Raw genomic sequence first — 15,838 nt, 5'->3', positions numbered from 1 at the left:
AGCATGAGAGTGGGGGAGACTCAGGAAACCTGGGGCCAGCCTGGTGAGGCTAGAGCCTCAGGTGAGCTGGTTCCTCTGCCTGGTACTAACTAGTGGCATCTGTCAGGAAGAGCATCTGGGTGAGATCTGCTTCTTGCTGCGCTACGTCCCCAGCACTGGCAAGTTGACGGTGCTCATCCTGGAAGCCAAGCAGCTGAAGCGGATGGACTCGGATGGACTCTCAGGTCAATGGGGGCTGCTTCTGCTCAGACCTTCCTGCTCCTGCCCAGGCCTCAGTGGTGGCACCAAGAGCTGCAAAGCATTGAAAACTCTTGGTGTTAAGACCTGCTTCCTGCTGCAACAACATATTCAGCCCTTCGCTGATTCCCAGCACAGATAGTCCAGCTTTGGGTGGTACTGCAGGTATCTCCCAGGAGGAAATGTCATGACTGGATTGTACAGGGAACTTGGCAGGAGGAAGTGAGCTCTGAGATGGCTGTCTCACCATAAGGAGTGACAAGTGGGATGCCATGGTCTCCTTGGGAATGGCTCAGGAAAGATGTTTTGTGTCTGAGTTCTTCAGTCAAAAACTGTCACTTGTGCAAGATGTGCCCTCTCTCTCTTCAGATCCTTTTGTCAAGGTGCATCTCATACTGAACAGGAAGAAATGGAAGAAAAAAAGGACAAGTGTGAAGAAAAACACCTTAAGCCCTTACTTCAACGAGGTATTTGTTTTTGAGGTGCCTTTCAGTCAAATCCAGGTGGGTTTCCCTGAAGTTCCTTGAGCAGGTCCTCACTGCAACAGACCTCTTCCCACTGACCCTCTTTCTTTTATCCCCCCCAGAATGTGGACGTGGTCATCTCCGTCTGGGATCATGACAAAGTGACCAAGAATGAGCCCATGGGCAAACTCTTCCTGGGCTGCCGAGCCACAGGCAGCCAGCTGCGGCACTGGTCCGACATGCTGTCCAACCCACGCCGGCCGCTCGCCCAGTGGCACATCCTGCAGCCCCCAGACGTGGTGGACAAAGCCCTGGGACTGAAGTCCCACCTCAAGCTGCCCCTGCACTCCAGATAGTGGGGGTCCCATTCTCCACCCAGGGAGCAGGATGGTGGGCTTGTGGAAGAGTGAGGGGGTTTTGCTCAGCAAGCTCTAGACATGTTGGTCCCAGCTCACTCTCAGCAAAGAGACTGGGACTCCTTCTGGCCAAGGTATGGCTGCTGGTGCAGCTTGTGCTCTGTGTTGCACCTAGGACAGGGGAGCTTGGCATCCCAGGGCAAGGCTGGATGTGGAGCAGAGCGTGCTAGTGGGGATGTCACAGGCACAGGAGCCAGCCCATCCCACTGCTCATGGGCTGGAGGGAAAATACACAGAGCTTCAGGCTCATGCAAAACTGAGTCCATTGATGTTTATAAAGCATGCTGGTGGCATGGGTGGAAAGTTTCTTTAGTTGTGAATACCTTGGTGAGAAGTGTGTTCATGTTTCCTATGAAGGATCTTAAACAAGACCAAGATATTGAAGAACATAAGAGGCTTGAGAGAAGGAATACAGGTGGATTGAGTTAGCTCTTTAGTGCCTTTCTAATGTGTGCTCTGTGTCCTGGCTAGAGGCTAAATGAGAAGCAATGTGGCTTCACACATAGCCTATTCTCAGCCCATGAGGATTTGTGCACACTAAGATGTGACTCGGGCTCTGGGACTCACCAGTGGCCATCCCCATGCACCACATGGATGAAGATGCACAATGTCAGCTCCTTTCACCTCACATGGTCCTACAGGAGTGGCACCTGGAGGTCCTGCCAGGGTGGAGGGGCTGAGGCTCTTGCTTTCACACTGTGATCACACCACCCTGGTGAAGACTGGCTTGCAGCCCTCACATCACTTCTGGACAGGTTTCATGTTTAATCTGGGAGTTTTTTGTGGCCACATGTCCTGCTCCACCCTACTTTGTGGGGCCTTGGTGCTGGGGCTGCACAAGCAAAGATCTCTTCTAGAAGGATGAGGGCATTGCAGTGGTGCCACTACATGCCCTTGAGTATGCTGCAGTTTGGGGTGACTCCAGAGCAGCTTCTCTGAGCCATATGCAGGAGGAAGCTCCCTGCACTGGGAATTACTCCTGTTCTAAAATCCTTCTGCTATAAAGCAGCCACAGAACACAAGATCTGGGCTCATGCTGTGGAATTTTGGCCCCAAAAAAAGAAATCCTTTTCACCACAGGGAGCTGCAGCTCAGTGCTAATAGCTATTGCCTGGACTCTGGAGGGGAGAGAGCCTGGCACATTAATGAAAAGCTATTAATATTAAAAAGCAGTTAATCTGTGATTACCCAGAGCTCCACAGAGCGACTATCCAAGAGTTAAACAAACATGAAGCTGAGGAAGATTATGAAAAGCCTTGATAGAGATTAATGACCTGAACTTAACCATAAAAAGCTGCTGCTGTGTCTGCCTCTTGATGAATATTCTCCAGGCTTTGCTGTGGCTGTGAGGAGGGGAGAAATGACAGGGTGGTTTTGAGATGACTGTAACAAGTGAAGTGTGCCTTCTGCTGGGGAAACAGCATCTGCTGGCAGCTGCTAATGAGATGGAGGAGGAAATCAGTCACCTGAGAAAGACTTGTAAAGGGATGTTTTAAAGCCTCAGCCTTCAGTCTCAACATTAGAATCAGCCTAGAACAGGCTGTGCAGAAGGAGACATCTCTGAATTGGGGTTGGGGTTCCAAATCTATTGCCAGGTTGGTTTTTGGTGATGCTGTTGTGCTGATTTAGGGCTATGCAGCATTCAGAAAGGACTTTTGGAACTTGCAGTTCTTATTTTTATGTGTGTATCTGTGCTTTTCCCAGTCCCCTTATTTTGAAGTCATAGCCTTGAGGTTCACTGCATAATTTATGGGGCTGGACATAAAAGTATGTGCATATCCAAAACAGATGCAGTTGAAGGAGGTGCCGAGACAGCCCCTCCCTGAGAAATATTACTTACTTCCCATAGCAGTGCCTGCCCCTTCTCTCTCCAGCCTGGGCCTTGCTCAGTGCCGGATTGGCCAGCGCAGTGCTGGGTGAGCAGAGCTGCAGAGGGAAGCCCATGGTGCTTTTGGGGAAAGGCTGGGGAATGTGGGAGTGAGCACCCAGCTGGGCTGGCTCTGGGCTACCTGGAGTGAGCCTTCATGCAGTAAAACTCAGCAAACTGACTTGTTTGCTCAGGAGGGAGAGGCGAGCAGGTGGGGATGTTCTCCACCCAGCTCCAGTTTTTAATATACCGCCAAGGCTGCTTTTTCCCTCTGTCATCATTTCACCTTCTCAGTAAGCCTTACAGCACGGCTTTGAGCACTCTCCTCCTCTGTCAGGATCCTCTTAGTATCTGCTGGCAGCTGTTTGAAGCAGGGCTGGTGGATCTGGGCTTCATTTCATGCCTTATTTCACCCCAAATGAGCACAGCCTGCTCAGGAGCCTGTTTGCAGCAAAGCAGACAGCCCTGTCTCCTGTGCAAGCCATCCTTTCCACCTCCCTGTGGCCTTGGCGGGGGTGCTTGTCCGTCATCGATCAAAGCCAGATGTCTGAGCATCTTCTGCCTCACCAGTGCTCCTCCTGCACTTGGAGGGTGGAAGATGAGACAAGAAGAGAAGTAAAGGAGGGGGAAAACCGACTGGTCCTCGGCTTTTGTCTGTGCTGTGTTCCGTGTCTGCGCCTAGAGGGCAGGGCAGTACGTGCTCTGAGCTGGGTCGCTGTGTCATCTGCTCTGTGGTCCCCTAGAGCCTCGCCAACCAAGATTTCTTCTTCTGCAGATGGAGCCCGTGTTCAAGAGGGAGAGAAAGCAGCGATGCTGCACAGCCCCTTGGTAGCCGTGTGGCAATGCTGGAGGTGTCTGAGTGGCTTTTTCCAGGAGGCAAGAGCCAGCCATTTGCTGATCCTGCACCACAGGGGCAAAGAGGGTTTTGCTGGTGGTTAAGGGGGCAAAAGCAGGTACCCAGTCCATCCAAGGTGCCCAGGAGGTGGCTGGGGACTTTATCTCTCTGTATTTAATTAGCAGCTTTGGAGGTCAGTGGCAAGGCAAAAGGCAGGGCTTGGGCCAAGCAGAGGTCTGATAAAAGAGACAAGAAGCACTGAAAATTGAGGTGTTTGTTATTAAGATTTATAATCTCAATTATTTACATCCAGATCCAAGACTTCTGACCTCCAGAAGTCCCTCCAAAAGTTAATTATTCCCTCATTCAGTGATATTTTTTTTTGCCCCTGCACTCATGGAAATCAAATAGGATGGCTGCACAAGAAGGCTGAGCCTCATATGTGCTTGTCACCAGTCGTCTGCAGTGAGACAAAAATCATTATGGGTTGTCATCATTCGGCCTGGGTATGGGCTGGCTGTCCTCCAGCCACAGATTTTTTGGCTAGTCTTAGAGTTTTTGAGAGCTGGAGAGCATCTAAGTAAGCTCTTCTCACTGGGAGCAGGCATGCCTGCCTTATAAATATTCCTTAGCTAGCATCTTTATGCCTTACAACTTTATGGGTAAAATGCGTACTTTTGTCATGCATGGGCTTATTTTTTTAAAGCTCCAGCTCCTGGATCCTTATCCCTAGTTCCCTTTCTCTATCCTCATTCTCCTACCCTTTTCTCCCCCTTTTTCCTCCTCCCCTTTCCCAGCCTCTTTCCCCTGCTCTGACTGCTGCTGGGACTCTTGTGTCTGGGAGTGTTCCTGCCCCTGGTTGGGCTTGTTTTGCTTCTGGATACAGAAATATTATTTGGACCACTTTACATCTCAGTGCACCTTGCCCTGCCATGGGCAGGAAGGGAGGGGTAGAAGCCCCAGGCAGTCCAGTCTGAGAACCAGGAATAATAATGGGTGCACAGAGCTGCTTCCCAAAGTTCCAATTTGAACTTTGTGGGCAGACTTGGAAAAAAACAGAATTCTCATTTCTCCATATTTCAGGTCTAGGTAGGATGGAACCAAAGGAGAAGCAGCATGAGGATTGCATAGCTTTCATTGCTGCTGGGCAAAAAGTGAATGGGTGAATGGGTGTCCATCAGTGATGGCTTGTTGCATGTCAACAAGATGTGAATTTCTCAACCGGCTTTGTTGACTTCACAGAGAGCTGATGAAACCCCTGCAGGCACTTATTGCCACTCAATTGCAGAAACAAGCACAGTCAGTTAGGAAGAGGAGTTCAACTGAGCTGAAAAGAGGCCTTGACCTGCAAGCAACCCAACCCAGATTGTATTTTACGTTCTGTGAGCAGCACCTGGGAAGACGGTGGGTTTGCAAACAAGTGTTTCATCACCCTGCTTGTGAGCATGGGCATTGCAGATGTCCTTGTCTGAGCCTAAAAAGCTCTCTGTGGGAAATGGGCACTTTGAGTTGTGAATCAGTCATTGCTGGCTTAGTAAAAGAAACATTGTCCCCTCGGAAGAACCAGTGAAGAGCCCAGTGCCCATAAAAGAGCTGGCTGTCTCACGTGGAAACCAGACCAGTTGACATCTGGTTTTACCCTGGATACAGAGCATTTTCCTCTTAACTTACCAGTCAGAGCAGTTTAGACATAGAAGCCTGAATCTTGGCATGAAGGTTTTCACTTAACACAATCCACTTAAAACACTTGGCTTTGGTGTTCACTCTGGATGTGACAAAGGATGTGTTCATACCTGCAAAGGCCTCTGCTGAAGGTTTCTCTGCTTTGGATGCACTCATCTCACACCACTCCCAGCTTTTGCACATGTGCTAAACTCAGGCCTGCCTTCATAAAAGAAGGCAGATACTCTGTGAATTAATTGGCTTTGGGGATGTTCTTGAGAGATGCTCAGTGGTGTTGTGTGTTGAATTTTCCTGGCGCAGCCTTCTCCTACTCTGAGCTCATCCCCTCCATTGCCAAACCTGAATGAGAAGCACCTCTGGAAGAGCCTCCAGAGGCCCATCTCCTTGCAGCTGTCTTCTCCCAAGGGTTTCTCAAAGCGTGCAGGCAGGTGAGGCTGCCAAGGGTCTTTGCAGCTAACAGATAAATTTTTTTGTAAAATGAGGTGTCTGGGATCACACAGTATTTACAAAAAGCCAGAGTGCTTGGAATGGATAAATTCTGGAGAATCATTCCTTGCATGGCTACTGGTTTGTAGAGCAATTGCTGACCTTGGGGAGAGAAGAGCTTTGTGATTTATCTATTTTTCTTGAGCTCTTGGCCTTTTTTAAACTAACACCATGTTCTTGCTGCTGCTTTTTCTTGGCACAGAGGGCCTGAAAGACCTTTTGAGAGCAAAGACACGTTTCAGCCATACTCATTTGAGCACACAGAAGTCTCAGCTTGTTCTCCAGACACGTTCTGGGTCATACCCTGGTCTTAACCAGGCTCTGAGGATGTGCATACACATGAAGGATTGTGATCAGGTGTTGGGTCACTTCGGTAATACTATCCAGGGGCAAGCTGGGTGGAAATTCCAGAGGGATCGCCTCCTGTACACATTAAATGCTGAAGGCCTGGGCACGGACCAGTGCTTGTCAGAGGTGTTCACTTTCCAGGGGGCTGCCAACTCAGTCTGGAGTCATGTAGGAAGTGCCACACTGAGGAAGAGGCTTCTGGTCCTGGGCAGAAGTGAGAAAAGCTTCTCAGAGGAGTGAGGTTTGTGCCCAGGGCTATGCTGGGAACTGAGTGATCCTAACCCTGGCTATAAACACAGACTCTCCATCACTGGAGACTGAAGCCCCTGTGTGCTACCGTGGTCAGAAGGGACTTCATCCAGAGGAGTTTTCTGGGTTTTGCCCTCTCCCTGAAGCCTCTCTTCACCCTTTTGTGTTTTCATTTTGAAATGCCACCCTTCCTCCAGGCTCTAGCTTGCAGTGAGCTGCAAACTCTTCTGGAAGCCCACACCAGAGAGTGTCCCTTTGGAGTGGAAGGGATCACTAAAATGCCTTGTTTCTCTTCAAGGCCAGAGTTTCTATCAAAAGCAGCCATGTGTGAGTACTTATGTGTGTCAATAGGGAGTTTTTCTGTTCCTACAGGCACTTGTCCAAAGTTGTTGACTATAAAAGTGAAGTGAATGAAGAGAATGGTGGGGATGTGGTGTTCACAATCCTGCAACGTGGCAAGATACCCTGGTCACTCTTCTTAGCACCATCAGCAGAATGCCATGACTGCTTCAGCAAGATTGGTCTGCATGTCTCCTTGCTCATGCAGCTGGAGAGATGAGTTTTTGTGGCCTCACCAGTCCTTTTCTTTATACAGTTTGGCAGATGGAAGAGGCTGAGAGCAGAGGGGCAATCCACAACATGGGGTCCCTGATGCAGGCCCACAGATCCACCCCTGCTCCTCCCCTGCCTTCTCCAGCAGACTCTCCTTCAAGGCCAAGCTCTCCTTTCACTTGTCCCTCTTTTCGCTGCTGTTGTGGGGCTCTGAGCCCAATTTCAGCCCCCTGCACCACATGCCAGCTCCAAAAGAACCCTCAGGAGGAACAAGAAAAGCCACATCCCAAGGAACCCACTGGTGTGTTGCCCCTTCACAGGACTCATCATCACTCCGGTAACAGACTGCATCCACCTGGGGAACATCGACAGTGGGCAGGAATGGGGAATTCTTTTAGGGACACACTGGAGGGCAGTGGGTATGTCCAGGGCAGGATGGGGGCCATGTGCTTTGCTTTGGTGCAATGAGATTTTGGGAAAGCAAAGAGCAGTCAAATGCGGGTTTTCCCAGTGATCTTGCCTGAACTTTCACTGTGATCACCATTGCTGCTGAGTAGCATGCTTGTGTTTTGCTAACAGTGTCATCCTTGGGAATAAGGCACAGCATCATCTGGTGTCATGTTACTCCATAGTGCCCTTCCACTTGATCCTTGTGGGATGCTGAAGAGGAGGCAAGGTGTAAAGGTGTAGGAGAGTGTCATGAGGAGCAGCTTGCATGGATTCATCAGCCTTATCCTTTCACCACGTGGTGATTCCATGGAGGAGCCTGGCCCAAAAGAGCTGCACTTGAGTCTCTAAAACATTGTGCAGAAGCTCCTGTGTGTGACAGGTCTTCCCTCGTCTGACCCTCAGGATGGTGGAAGTGTTCTGAGAATGGTGGCCCACACCCATGGTGCATTCCTCTAGCTCAGGTGAGGGGAAATGAGGGAAAGGAACAAGGTCAGATGGTCCATAGGAAAGTACCCAAGTATGAACAGTGCATCCATTCCTGGCCCCTGCCTAATTACCTCACTAATACCTAATATTCAGAGCCCAACACCCCTTTGAAGGATGTGCCTGGAGCTTCATTATGCCTTTATTGAGCTTTTTTGCAAGAAACTTATTCTCTCATCACTCAAATACTTAAATAATTCCTTTGGAAACTTCTGTCTTTCCTAATGTTAACCATGGCTTCTAGCTTTGACATGGATATGTTTTTCCATTCTTTCTTCTCCTCACTGGGTTTCTTCCTCATGCCATTTAAGTCTGGTGCTTCTTTCTTTTTCTGGGAAAGCTGCCTTACAGCTTAACTCCTGTGCAAGGCAGCTCCATGGAAACCTTTCTGCAGACTCAGAAACTCGACCTTCTGCTCATGCTATTACCACACCTCACCATCCACTCCTCCTGTATCCCACAAACACTTCTGTTGGCCAGTATTTTGGTCATGGCACTTCTTTCTTTGAACTTCATTCTTCCACTATACCAGGCCAACACTTTCCTGTCACAAGGTGATAACCACACCCTTGAAATTCTGAGCAGATCTCTCTTGCTGTGCTGCATGCCTGGACTCCAGGAGATCCAGGATGCCTTCTTCTCACAGAGCTGAAGGAAACTCCCTGCCTGTGGGGAATTTTGAATGGAGAACTCCCCCAGTTTTGATTCCTCCACCAAGAGCTGAGCGGCACTCTGGAGGACTGATGGGCCAGCAGAGGCCAGAATGTGTAGCTGCAGCATTTCAAAGGGACACATCCCAAGTGGGATATGTGAGTCCAGGCACACCCAGCCTTGCCCACGCTGGGGGTTTCTCCCTCCTCCACCTGCTACCACGGCAAACCCCTGTGAGACACCAGCCCCATAGCAAGGACTGGCTCATCCTTCAGCAGCACCTGCAGCACTACTTGTGTGGTGCTGAGCGTGGTGAAACAGGAAGCCTGCAGCAAGGGATTTGCCACTATCCATATAATGTCTGGGAGGCACCTGCAAAATATTGTCAGGGCCTTGTCTGAATCAGCCTAAAAAGCCCTGGCTGGGAGAGGAGGGAGTGCCTGGCCTGGGGGAGGAGATCAGGAGCTGTTTGGGTCCCCGTCTCCATGGGATCCCCTACACACACACTGTACATGTGCTGTGACAAGGGCTGGGGAATATTTCCAGCCACATTTCCACCTGCTTCTCCTTCAGATCCATGGAGATATGGGTCTGGGTCATCCCACAGAGGGGATTACCCTTCTTGCTGTCAGTGTGGGGCTGCTCCCCCACGCTCTGCTGCCTCTGCCCAGCCCCTGGCTGGATTTGAGGCTTGAGGCTGCCTGCAGCAGATTCACAGCTTTTTTTTCTAAAAAAATCTCTGAGTTGTGTTGAAATATTTCACACAGGGAAGAGCTACAAGTATTTACTGTGTAAGAGGAATAATTGAGGTTAAAAAAGCATGTTAGTACTGGATGGCTTATTAAGGGATTGCTCTTGCATATGCTGTTGGCAGTGGATATTTGGGGTGCAAGCTCTTTCTTCTCTTCCTTCCTGAAGGGCAGAGTTCCTCCCAAGCCCTTGAAGGCAAATTGAGTCATGCCCTTGTCCATGGATAAGCCACTCTGGATATCCAAGGGGAAATTTTGATTAGAGGCCTTGCAGATGGATGGCTGTGTGCAGAGAGCCTGGGCTCCCCACAGATTTGAAGCCATATCTATTCTGACTGGTTGGTGGCAGGAGAAGGGAGAGGAGGGCTCCCTACTTGGAACTTCTGAGGAAAAACACCTCCCCAGCTCCTCTGGATCCCACGGGTAGAAGATGTTCTCCTCCTCCCCACCCCTCCTTCCCTGGGGGCTGCCCTCTCCTGTTCTCCTGCCCTGGCCTGCCCCAGCCAAGGGAGGTGCACAGCAGACTCTTGCACATCATTGGTCTGAGAAGGTCTCCATGCCCTTAAAGAGAAGGTGGATTTTCTGCTGAGCCACCCGAGAAGCCCTTTTATACCTCCTTACTCAGCCAGCTGTCTGCGGCTCATCTGTCCATCCTGTCCAGCCTGCACGACTCTGATTTTCTCCAGGCTTGGGTGAGCATTTTTGCATATCTCCTAATGACCCAGCTTGCTCTTAGGGAGTGATGGGGAAGCAGATTTACTTACCTGAGTATTAAGGAGATAAATAGCAGGTGGGGGTGGCCTACTGGGAGAAACAGGGGTGCGAATAACACTTTCTCCATCCTTTGCTTATTGGAGAGGATCTGTGCATTGGAAAGGTTCGCGCTGTCGCTTCCACTGAGCTTTTCTCTTTCTGATTTCATGCTTTCCCCTGCCTTGTCTGGTTCTGCTCTCAGCTTGAGTGGCTAGGGCAAGTGGAGCCTAATGTGCCCTCCACAGGGCCTATGGATTGCGGATCCTTGCCTGCGGTGACTCGGCTATGCCCCCATCTTACACCCCATCCTCCAGCTCCCTACCCTTGCCGAGCCTTCCTGCCCAAAACCACCCTGGGACAGGCACCGACATCCCAATTCACGGTGTCCTCCCGGCAGAACAGGCGATGCCGAGCCCACGTCGCGGGCTCCGAGCCGTAGCCCGGGCTGTCCCCTGGCTCGGAGCCGCAGCCCGGGCTGTCCTCCGAGCCGCAGCCCGGGATGTCCCCGGGCTCGGAGCCACAGCCCGGGATGTCCCCGGGCTCGGAGCCGCAGCCCGGGCTATCCTCCGAGCCGCAGCCCGGGCTGTCCTCCGAGCCGTAGCCCGGGCTGTCCCCCTGGCTCCGAGCCGCAGCCCGGGCTGTCCCCGGCTCGTACTCGCAGCCCGGGCTGTCCCGGCTCGGCGGGAGCTGTGTGCGGGGCAGGGCTGTCAGCGCACACAGCCCGCGTTCCTGGGCTCGGCCCCGCCACCTGCGCTCCGCACCGCCGCCACCTCCCCGAGTCACGGGGCTGGCACCGGGCAAAGGCTGCCGTCCCAGGAGACAGCTGCAGCTCCTTCTGCAGCTCCCTGGCCATTTTTAGAAGCACTTTCCTCCCCCCGCCTCTCCTCTCTGAAGCAATGTGATGGGCCCGCACATTTTCCAGGATAAAGTTTCCTTGGCCCTGCGAGCTGTGCCTCCTGCCTCGGGCATGAGCCCCCATTAACACTTCCCCTCCTGACAGAGCCTCCCAGCTCTGCAGACGGCTGCATTGGCTGCTCTGCAAAGGGCAGGCTTAGGAGATGCAAGTAGATATTGCTCTGATAGAAAAGTAAAATTCTATTTATGTGGAAATCATTTACAGCAAATCAAAGGTGCTCTTCCATCTCTTCCCTAATACACTGTGTTGTATGTGTAAAATTTCCACTTAAAGCAAATGCAAGGGATTGCCTGGGGAATTTTTTTGTGCTTATATCAACTCAACCACAGCTTCCAGCTGTGCTGAGGCTGCTGCAACAGGCTCCCCTGTCCCACAGAATGAGTGCATACACTGGCAGTAGCATCCTCTGGAGTCCTTCCTTGCCACCTGGGGTCATCGCTGACCCTTTGCAGGCTTTGGGATATTTCTTGTTTATGAAGTGAAGTAAGGTTGAATGGCAAAGTGAAGCAGCAAACTGAAAATAGTTTTTGCCTTTTCTTTCTTCATTGAATAAAATGGTTTTATGGGGGTCAGACAAGAAACATACCTGCAGGAATCACTGTCACAAATCTCTCTTTTTCTGTCTCAATCCCATTTAGCCTTTTCCAGAAGTCCTTTGATGTTGTGGTTTGTGTTGCTATGAGGAGATATTTGCCTCTCATCTACAAACTGCAGCCTAGTTCCCTATATGATGAAAAATTTGTGAAGTTGGGAAATAAGAACAGACCTGTTCCTCTTTTCATTTTCTAGAGGAGGTTTGTTTTGTTTGTAAATCCACAAAAAAGTGAGTTTAAAATCCACAAAAAAGTGACCACAAGCATGAATAATTGTAAACTTTTTCTCTTGGTTTTCATTTCAGGCTCAGAACTATCTAAACCAAGATGTCTGAGTAAGTTCCCATTTTTTCTGTCTCTAATACACTGTTGGCATTTAAAAACTTTTGTTCAACCACCAACTTTTATGGTTGTTAGGATTCTTCTGCTTGTTTCTAGTTACGATGCTAATTAACTGCCTTTTTTTTCCTCTTTCCCCTTTCTCTTCCTTCCTTTCCTTGTCCATCTGCTTTTCCTGAACAGTGAAGAGGTAAGTGTGTTTTGCTGGCGTTTTTCCTTTAGCAATGCTTATGGCAGCAGTCCTGGCTTCACCGCTCCTCCCTAGGAAAATCAGCTGCTCTGTGTGTGTGTGTGTGTGTGAAGAATGGCTCAGGGTTATTTTCTTGCTGACTCCTCCTGGTAAACACATGAAGGAGAAGAAAAATCCCTTTTGAATGACTATTTTTTTTGTCCCCTGGCATAGAGTTTGATGCTTTTCCCCCTCCATTCCTGCTTCCCCAGCCGGCCACGAGATGGTGCTGGGAAGGCAGTGGTCCAGAGCTGCCTCTCCTCCGTCATCCATCCACCATCCCGCCCTTGGCCGAGCATCCTCCCCTCCTTCCCCACATCCAGCCCTTAATTTTCTACCCACTGAGCACTGACAAATCCCTTCCCAAAGGCAACCCAAGGAGACCTGGATCCAGGGGAGTGTGAGCAGGGTGGAGGTTGCATTCTTAGCAAGTTTTCCCTGGCTTCTGGCAAAGCCAGGTGGGGTTGGGGGTGTCTGAAGAAATGCAGGCGAAGGTGTGGGAGGATTGTTTGTGGCTTTGTCACTCCACATTTCCTCTTAGCATATTGCTCCATCCTTCATTTCTGCTTAGCATCTCCCCATATGTCTGCAACACCACAAGCTTCAACTTGTTCTCACTGAGAGAAAAGAGGATGTCAGGGACACATAGAAATGCCACAAAATGGTGCTGATAACCAACATGTTCTTTTACTCCCCATCAAACCCAGACATCCCAGAAAAGGCTGGGAGGACACTCTTTGCTAAGGTACCAGTTTTCAGATGGAGAATAAGCCTTGGACTAACAGCCCTCAAGGGATCTGATTGTCTGATGGTTAATAGTGTGCTGCATCTCTGAGCTGGGTGCCTTTTCTCTGCAAAGCCCTCCAGCCCTGTCAGGAGGGCCTTGGCACCATTTACATATGTGAGACACGTCCAGTTTTGTTACATTTCACTCTGCACATCCTTATTCACTTCCTCCTCTCCGCAGCACAAACCCACACCCAAGTGCTGCTTTCTACTCCCCACCTCTCAGCATATCTGATGTGCTTCCCCTGGGCCAGCCCAACTGAGCCATGCCCTGTCTTCTGGGTGAAATGCTCAGGAAACAGCTGAAATGCAGAAGTTGTGGGTTTTTTTGTAAGTAGGAGTCCTATTGCTGCTGGTCCAGCATGACAAGGACAGAAGGGCAGCCTGTGGTTGGGTCTGTCCTCCAGCTGTGATGAACCCTGCTTCAGCATCACTTGTGCTGGGTCTTTCCAGCTCCAAGAAATTACACAGCCTTCATGTTTTCACCTGCCTGGCTGTCCTTGTCACTAGAGTGTCAGAAGGACGCATGCCCTGGACTGCTCAGAATGACATCCCACAGCTCCTGAGTGCCCAGGGTCATGGGGGTCATTAGCTTGAGCACAGTGTAAAACACATCTGAGTGAAGAGGAAATCAGAGAAAAGGCTAAAAGTCCCAAGAAGCCATGTTTGAAGCCATATTTTATACATATATTTTCAAATTCATCACCCTTGTTATCTTTTCCTCAGGGACTTTGTAGATTTTAGGTACCTGAGGTTGGCAAAGCTGGGTTCAGCAGGGAGCCTCTTCCTTGAGTGCTGCTGGTCTGGGGACAGACTGTGTGTCAAGATGGAGCAATCTCCCTGGCAGGGCTGCAGGTCCTTGGTGGACTGTGGCATTGCATGAGGAAGGGCAATGGAAAGGGGAATGGGCACCTGGTAACCTTCTTTTCTCTTGTCTTTTCTTCCACTTGCAGAAAAAGAGGAGGGCAGCCACTGCCCGTCGGCAGCACCTGAAGGTATGTGGCACTGCTGTGGCTGTGGGATGTGTGTCCCAACCTTCCCATCTCCCATCCCAAGCCAGGCAGCTCTCAGCACTCTCCCTACTAGAAGAGGCCACGATGCACAGCATAGATCTCCCAGCCCACTGCTCACTGGGTCTCTATCTTATCCCTTGCTTGGAAATGGTATTTATGAGAACTCCCCAGGCTGCCTCTCCATCAGGACTCCCACTCCCCTGAGGAATGACCCCCCTACCCTCCTTCCTTGCTTCCATCCTGCACTGATGCATCTCCTGCTGCCTTTCAGAGTGCTATGCTCCAGCTTGCTGTCACTGAAATAGAAAAAGAAGCAGCTGCTAAAGAAGTGGAGAAGCAAAACTACCTGGCAGAACATTGCCCTCCTCTGTCACTCCCAGGATCCATGCAGGAACTTCAGGTACAGGCTTCTTTAACCCTTTCAGTGCTGGAACAGAAAATATTTGACTCTGTCAGTCAGCCTGGTGGATATAGACTGGCCTTCCCATCTTGACCCTCTCCTCACCTGTGTTACCCTGGAGCCAGATGAACATGGAGCTGGCTTGAGAGGCAGGTGGGGTCTCTCTCCCAAAAAAAGGGGTCTGGCTGGCAAGAAAGATGTGTTTTAAAGGATGTGTTGAGGCAGCATTTGTGTGCAGCCAGTAGCATGGCGATTAGGAGCTGGCTGATAAGCTCCTCTTCACCTTAAGCCTGTCTAGTGTTCTGGACTGAGGGTTTTCAGAGCCAAAGCAGTCAGGAGTCAGTGTGAGTCCTAGCAGTCAATATCCCTCTTTGCTTTCTTCCCAGGAGCTGTGCAAAAAGCTTCATGCCAAGATAGAGTCAGTGGATGAGGAGAGGTATGACACAGAGGTGAAGCTACAGAAGACTACAAAGGAGGTGAGTTCCTCTGGAGCCATCCTTCAGGGGAGTCTGCAGCCCATTCCTCATGCCTCCCTGTGCCACTTGGGTCCATCTCATTAAACCCATGCCCTCCTCTCTCTCCAACCCTCCTCATTTCTTCCCCCCCAGCTGGAAGACTTGAGCCAGAAACTGTTTGACCTGCGTGGCAAGTTCAAGCGGCCGCCTCTGCGCAGGGTGCGCATGTCGGCTGACGCCATGCTGCGGGCCCTGCTGGGCTCCAAGCACAAGGTCTGCATGGACCTCCGAGCCAACCTGAAGCAAGTGAAGAAGGAGGACACTGAGAAGGTATCCTTCCCTCTTCCTGTTGTCCCTAACAGGAGTAGCTCCCACCCTTGAGGGCTCACACCTCCCCGCAAGACAGCCAGAGTTGAGAATGACTCTTTCTCCATAATGTTCTTCCTGCTCAGTATTTCCTTCTCTGGCACCCATGATGTTGAAACAGGAGGGTGCAGTTTAGAAAGATGTATTGCATGGGTGGAACTGGGTTCCTCCAGCTGACATGGGGGTTTCCATGGGTGGACTGGTGTGGGGCCCGGGCTGGGTAGGTTCTTACCACGGCGCCATTCACACCAACGCAACCTCCCTCCCCCAGGAGAAGGATCTCCGTGATGTCGGTGACTGGAGGAAGAACATTGAGGAGAAGTCTGGCATGGAGGGCAGGAAGAAGATGTTTGAGGCTGGCGAGTCCTAAGCACCTGCATCTCCACAGCTGTCCTCCTCTCCCCGCTGTCCCCACTGCCCCGCCGGGCTCAGGGGCGCTGACTGGGTGCCATTTCTCTCTAGTTTTGTGAAGAGCTGCATCATGGCAGCAGTGATGTAAATAAAGCTTTGGTGGGAGA

The 15,838-nt window shown here is 50.7% G+C and overlaps 2 protein-coding genes across 5 annotated transcripts in view; both read left to right on the top strand.

Annotated features, from left to right (window-relative positions):
- SYT8 (synaptotagmin 8) overlaps window positions 1–12,072 on the top strand; it is a 23,059-nt gene extending 10,987 nt beyond the window's left edge. For 2 of the 4 annotated variants that reach the window (XM_085581532.1, XM_077784252.2), the window contains exons 7-10: window positions 107–224; window positions 607–740; window positions 824–10,162; window positions 12,038–12,072. In XM_085581532.1, coding sequence (XP_085437658.1) covers window positions 107–224; window positions 607–740; window positions 824–1,057 — 486 coding nt within the window. In that variant the 3' untranslated portion in view covers window positions 1,058–10,162; window positions 12,038–12,072. Of the gene's footprint in view, window positions 1–106; window positions 225–606; window positions 741–823; window positions 10,163–11,777; window positions 11,934–12,037 lie in introns of all 4 variants that reach the window. The other 2 variants (XM_085581533.1, XM_085581534.1) reach the window with 2 other exon arrangements.
- Window positions 10,106–15,838, top strand: TNNI2 (troponin I2, fast skeletal type). Its single transcript, XM_021526739.4, has 6 exons — window positions 10,106–10,162; window positions 12,038–14,081; window positions 14,371–14,499; window positions 14,886–14,975; window positions 15,108–15,284; window positions 15,592–15,838. The coding sequence occupies exons 3-6, from the start codon at window positions 14,377–14,379 to the stop codon at window positions 15,688–15,690; spliced, it is 489 nt and encodes a 162-aa protein (XP_021382414.2). The 5' UTR covers window positions 10,106–10,162; window positions 12,038–14,081; window positions 14,371–14,376; the 3' UTR covers window positions 15,691–15,838.

Source organism: Lonchura striata, chromosome 5, assembly GCF_050655825.1.
Source record: "Lonchura striata isolate lonStrDom1 chromosome 5, ASM5065582v1, whole genome shotgun sequence".
Lineage (NCBI taxonomy): Eukaryota > Metazoa > Chordata > Aves > Passeriformes > Estrildidae > Lonchura > Lonchura striata.
The sequence above is the reverse complement of the archived record's forward strand: the minus strand, read 5'-3'. Positions and strand labels throughout refer to the sequence as shown.

Excerpts from the sequence above, each read along its gene's own strand:
- TNNI2 (XM_021526739.4), top strand. The coding sequence starts at position 14,377 with ATGCTCCAGCTTGCTGTCACTGAAATAGAAAAAGAAGCAGCTGCTAAA. Across the intron at positions 14,500-14,885 it reads GATCCATGCAGGAACTTCAG|GAGCTGTGCAAAAAGCTTCA; the intron begins GTACAGGCTTCT and ends CTTTCTTCCCAG. Across the intron at positions 14,976-15,107 it reads TACAGAAGACTACAAAGGAG|CTGGAAGACTTGAGCCAGAA; the intron begins GTGAGTTCCTCT and ends CTTCCCCCCCAG.